We start from the raw sequence: 6,000 nt of genomic DNA, 5'->3' as shown, positions 1-6,000 counted from the left end.
TGCTGGGTTTGGCTGCTGGTGGGAAGCTGCTGGTGATACCGGTGGATGGGAGTCGTTGGCTGAGCATGAGGGAGGTGTTGGATGGACTCAGGGAGAAGGGGCACGAGGTAGTCGTCGTTGCGCCTGAAATAAGCATACATATAAAACCATCAGAGAATTTTATCATGAAATTGTACCCAATACCTTTCACAAAGGAAGAGGTGGATGCAAGTGTCCATTCTTTTTCCCGGGAAGTGTTTGAAGAAGGATCTTTTCTGGAAAGATTTCTTAAAGTATACCGAAGACTGAAAAACATCTCTGCCATATCATCCTCTACCTGTGAGCACTTACTGAACAACAAAGAGCTTGTCAGATATCTCGAGGAGAGCAAGTTTGATGCTGTATTTACAGACCCTGTAGTACCCTGTGGGCAAATATTGGCTGAACATCTTTCGATCCCTTCCGTGTTTTTTTTGAGGGTAATGCCATGTGGTTTAGATTTTGATGCCGCTCAATGCCCCAGCCCTCCTTCTTATGTCCCCAGGGTATTCACAGGGAATACAGACCGCATGAACTTTTTCCAGAGAGTGAAGAATCTGCTCGCTGACATCCCAAACTTATTTCTCTGCGATTTTGTCTTTCAACCCTACGCAAAACTGGCTTCTGAGTTCCTCCAGAGGGAGGTGACTGTGCCGGATCTTTTACACCAGGCTTCCATTTGGCTCATGAGGTTAGATTTTGTGTTAGACTATCCAAGACCTTTAATGCCCAACGTCATCGTAGTTGGAGGAGTTAACTGTGCTCACAAGAAGCTATCTCAGGTGGGTCGTGCTCTGTTTTTAATTCGTGCTCTGACAGACTTGTGTGTTCACAAGGGTGGAATTTTGTGTTGCGGATAGGAGTCAAGGTCCTGTTTGGGGTGAGTTAGGCAAATATTCATGAAAGAAGTCATTTTTCTCTCACTTTCTTCCTCACTTTCCGTTTTCTGTGCAGACAGCTGTATCTCTTCATTTATAAAGTATGCTCAGTTGAAGAGAAACTCTTCTAGTGAAGGTCTGTGATGGGACGGTCTCTCCACCAGACAAAGTGGTTCTGGACAGTAAGCCAGAGGTGCAGTATTTGTTTTACAAGCATGATGAGACAGCCTTCAAAATCTTAAAAGATCTGTCTGGGCTCAAAACCCCAGTCCTAATGAATTTGTCTCCATTTGAAAACATCCAGCACAGTGTGACTAGCAGTGAGGGGATGGATGCAGCCCTGGTGATAATGCTAACCTCTCAGATGTGGCTTGAGTGCCTCAGACACAGAAGACAGCAACGCACACAGTTCTTACTGAAAAGCCTCCTCTCCTGCTTTGTGGGAGAGCCTGGAGAATTGGGCTATTCTTTTTGGTGTCCTGGCTTTATCTCCAATCATAATATTCGGGACTTGTGTGCTATGGGGTAAGGTCTATGTGGGATTTCCATCCATCCATCCATCCATCCATCCATCTCCAAGTGGCAGAGGTAGCTGTGGCGTCTTACAGACACCCCCTTGCACACCGTAATTTGCCACCTGAGCTTTCATACAATCCCACTGCTGCTGGACACCATGCAAGATTTGCCAGTGACAGAATTAGGCACTCAATTGTTTCAGGAGAAGTGCCCCTCAAAGAGTGTTCAGACATCTCTGCTTTTTCTGCCACCACAAAGCCAACCCCTCCAATCCCCTGAGGCAGGTCTCAGGTACTGGAAGGACAGTGTAGTGCAGGTGATGTGTCCAGCAGACAAACCTGGCATCCTGCCTCCACCTTCATCAGTCTTCTCAGTCTAGAGACAAACTTAAACAGCCCTTCCACAATGCTATGGGGGCCATAGACCTCCTGGAGATGAGTGAAATGGGGCAGGTCGTGCCAGAGGGAAGGGAGCAGCCTGGTGATGTGGATGGGACACATCTCCTGCACTTGCAAAAAGTACAGCCAGAGGGAAGATCTCAGAAGTCCCACCCAGAGCCACCCCAGCCTCCTTCCCGGGACACTCTCTACTGCTCCTCTAAGAGGAACAGATGGGGGTTCCTTGGTGGGTCCATCAAACACCGCCAACCCGTGGCCTTGGCTGGAATTAAATGCTTATTACGCAGCCTGTGGTCAAATTAATGATTATCCATTGACCACACAGCAAATAACTTGAAGGATCAAAAGTTGGGCTGTCCCACAGATGGCTTTAAAGGGCAGAGCTGGAGCTGGTGCTTCAGTGCTGCCAGAGGATTTCTTCCCGGGCAGCGCTCACCAGATTTCTGCAGAAATGGCCCCGGTGCTTAGTGCTCGTCCCCAAGTCACGGCGATGCTGGTTCTTCTCCTGTCCATGCTGGGTTTGGCTGCTGGTGGGAAGCTGCTGGTGATACCGGTGGATGGGAGTCATTGGCTGAGCATGAGGGAGGTGTTGGATGGACTCAGGCAGAAGGGGCACGAGGTGGTCGTCGTCGCACCCGAAGTCAGCATGTACATAAAGCCAACGAAGAACGTTGTGATGAAGACGTACCCAGTCCCTTTCACAATGGAAGAGATGGATGAAAATTTCCGGGCATTTATACAAGATGTACTTGAAGAAGGTTCTTTTCTAGAAAGATTCCTTAAAATATACCAACATATGAAAAAAGTGGCTTATTTGGGAGTCTCCAGCTGTGAACACTTACTGAACAACAAAGAGCTTGTCAGATATCTCGAGGAGAGCAAGTTCGATGCTGTCCTTACAGACCCTGTACTACCCTGCGGGCAAATATTGGCTGAACATCTTTTGATCCCTTCCGTGTTTTTTTTACGAGGAATACCATGTGGTTTAGATTTTGAAGCCGCTCAATGCCCCAGCCCTCCTTCTTATGTGCCCAGAATATTTACGTCCTATACAGACCGCATGGACTTTTTCCAGCGAGTGAAGAATCTGCTCTTTGACATCCCAAACTTATTTCTCTGTGATTTTGCTTTTCAACCCTACGCAAAACTGGCTTCTGAGTTCCTCCAGAGGGAGGTGACTGTGCCGGATCTTTTACGCCAGGCTTCCATTTGGCTCATGAGGTTAGATTTTGTGTTAGACTATCCAAGACCTTTAATGCCCAACATCATCGTAATTGGAGGAGTTAACTGTGCTCACAAGAAGCTATCTCAGGTGGGTCGTGTTCTGTTTTTAATTCGTGCTCTGACAGACTTCTGTGTTCACAAGGGTGGAATTTTGTGTTGCAGATAGGAGTCAAGGTCCTGTTTGGGGTGAGTTAGGCAAATATTCATGAAAGAAGTCATTTTTCTCTCACTTTCTTCCTCACTTTCCATTTTCTGTGTAGGGTCTGGTGTTTCCAGAGAAATGCACGTCATGCTTCTGTCCTGGGGCACCCTTGCTGCCTGACCACTTCTATCTTTGTCAATGACTTTGCTCCTTCACACATGGGTATTTCCAAAGCTAGACTCAGCAGGAATGTTGCAGGTTCTGGACTCTTGGGCTGAGTAGCACCATCTCTGTGCCTCAGAAGATTGTGCCTTGGTGATGGCTGTGTGAGATCTGAGAAGAAAATCAGTCTCGATGAGCCTGAAGGACCTGTGGTGGCTTGGCAGGTCCTGCTCAACGGTGACAAAGCGGCCAAAGCTTTTCTAATAGAAACAGATGGGCCTTATCTGATACATCCACCACCTTTGCCTCTCACGCGTGTAGATTGCTGAACTCTAGTGTTTTTTTAATCAACCTTTTGGCAAACCAGTGATTATATGTTTACTGCACACCAAATGCCTCCAAAGATCAAAAGGGCAGATACTGCTGAGTGTCCTTCAATCCCTTCTGGGTTTTTTTTTTTGCAGCAAACACTGTGTGGTTTAGAATTTGAAGCCACTCAGTGTCCCAGTGCCCCCTCCTATGTCCCCAGGGTATTCACAGACCTTACAGACCACATCAACTTTTTGCCATCTAGGAGGTCTCAGAGGAAAAGTCGGTCTAGAAGAAGTCTTAAGAGGCTGAGAAAGGAACAGCCCTGTCCTACAACTCCACCAGCATTCACGGTGGGGGTCAGCACAGTCATTGTATGACAAAAGAGCACACCTTCTGCACCAGTCTCTACAGGTTATTGGCAGTCCAGCTCTTCACGCCGCCGTCACACATCTCGTGGGGGAACTTCATCACACTCCTCGTTCATTTGTGCCTTTGCAGGGACTTGTAGAACTTCCCCGATGCTTAACATCATTTTTGTCGCCCTTCCATCTTCATCAGCTTTCTCACCCCAGAAAAAAAACTTAAATTAGCTCTTCCACATCTGCTTGGGGGCCACAGGTCTCCTAGAGATGAGACAGGGGGTGTTGGGGGCAGGTCTTGCTCAGGGGGAGGGAAGCAGTCTCTGCTGGGTTGAATAGTGATGAGGATGTGACATCTCCTGCCCTTGCAGAAAGTTCAGCCAGAGGGAAGCTCTCAGAAATGCAGTCCCACCCCTGGCTCTTTGCTGGGACACTCTTTACTGCTCCTCTAAGAGGAACAGATGGGGTTTATCCAGTGCATCCACCTCACAGCACGTGTCTGTGGACGGGGCTGAACTTAGTACTTGTTCTGCAGCCTTTTATCAAATGAATGATTTACCACACAGCAAATAATCGAAGGATCAAAAGTTGGGCTGTCCCACAGGTTGCTTCAAAGGGCAGAGCTGGTGCTGGTGCTTCAGTGCTGCCAGAGGACTTCTTTCCAGGCAGCGCTCACCAGATTTCTGCAGAAATGGTCCTTAGTGGTCATCTCCAGGTCACGGCGACGCTGGTTCTTCTCCTGTCCGTGCTGGGTTTGGCTGCTGGTGGGAAGCTGCTGGTGGTACCGATGGATGGGAGTCATTGGCTGAGCATGAGGGAGGTGTTGGATGGACTCAGGCAGAAGGGGCACGAGGTAGTCGTCGTCGCACCCGAAGTCAGTTTGTACATAAAGCCAACAAAGAACGTTGTGATGAAAATGTACCCGGTCCCTTTCACAAAGGAAGAGATGGATTACATGTTCTGGAGAACTAGCCAGGATGTGTTTGAAGAAGGATCTTTGCTGGAAAGAATTATTAAAACATATGAAGGAGTGAAAAATACTTCTGCCATGTTCCTGGCTACCTGTACACATTTGCTGTACAACAAGGAGCTTGTCAGGTATCTTGAGGAGAGCAAATTTGACGCTGTCTTTACAGATCCACTACTCCCCTGCGGGCAGATACTGGCTGAACATCTTTCAATCCCTTCGGTGTTTTTTTTGCAGCAAATACCCTGTGGTTTAGAATTCGAGGCCACTCAGTGTCCCAATCCCCCTTCTTATGTGCCCAGGGTATTTACAGACCATACAGACCGCATGACCTTTTTCCAGCGGGTGAAGAATATGATCTTTGAACTCCCAAATTTTTTCCTCTGTGATTTTGTCTTTCAACCCTACGCAAAACTGGCTTCTGAGTTCCTCCAGAGGGAGGTGACCGTGCCGGATCTTTTGAGCAAGGCTTCCATTTGGCTCATGAAGCTTGACTTTGCTTTACACTACCCGAGACCATTGATGCCCAACATGATTTTGGTTAGCGGAGTAAACTGTGCCCACAAGAAGCTAAATCAGGTGGGTCATGCTTTGTCTTTTTCATGTCATTCTTGCCAGCTTTTACATCCTCTGAAAAGTCGTTAACACAGGTTTTGCTAGTAAAGGTCCCTTTTTTGGTGGTAAAAAGTATTTCAAATGGCTTTTGCTTTGCAACGACGTGCCAGTATTCGTTTCAGTGAAGGCATCCGTGTATCACAGCATAAAAATGGAGAAAGTGTTGTAAATGAGTGTAGCTCTGGGCAACTCCCCATTGGTCACGTGCTCTACTCAAAGCAGCTTTGATGCTATAGCAGGTTGCTCAGGACTGTTGATGTGCTCCAAGGCAGACTTACCTTCGAGGAGACCTTTGCTCATCCTGTCGTCCACTTTGTTGTTGCCGATTTCCTCCACGTTCCTGTCTTTTTTTTTCTTTAAAGAAGGATTCTCTATGTTTTGAATTGCCATAGACTCATTAACTACTTAG

The 6,000-nt window shown here is 47.4% G+C and overlaps 1 protein-coding gene and 1 pseudogene across 5 annotated transcripts in view; both read left to right on the top strand.

Moving 5' to 3' along the window:
* The window catches only part of LOC106895939 (UDP-glucuronosyltransferase 1-1-like), a 47,799-nt gene that overhangs the window by 26,892 nt on the left and 14,907 nt on the right, over nucleotides 1-6,000 (top strand). The window contains exon 1 of one of the 5 annotated variants that reach the window (XM_014955617.1): nucleotides 2,203-2,551. The exons of 2 other annotated variants lie outside the window; for them this stretch is intronic. In XM_014955617.1, coding sequence (XP_014811103.1) covers nucleotides 2,262-2,551 — 290 coding nt within the window. In that variant the 5' untranslated portion in view covers nucleotides 2,203-2,261. Of the gene's footprint in view, nucleotides 1-2,202; nucleotides 3,123-4,635; nucleotides 5,556-6,000 lie in introns of those variants that run through there. 2 more of the 5 variants (XM_014955613.1, XM_014955615.1) reach the window with 2 other exon arrangements.
* LOC106895930 lies at nucleotides 9-878 on the top strand (annotated as a pseudogene).

This window comes from Calidris pugnax, unplaced genomic scaffold (genome assembly GCF_001431845.1).
Source record: "Calidris pugnax isolate Ruff unplaced genomic scaffold, ASM143184v1 scaffold210, whole genome shotgun sequence".
Classification (NCBI taxonomy): domain Eukaryota; kingdom Metazoa; phylum Chordata; class Aves; order Charadriiformes; family Scolopacidae; genus Calidris; species Calidris pugnax.
This window is presented reverse-complemented; position numbering and strand designations above follow the sequence as displayed.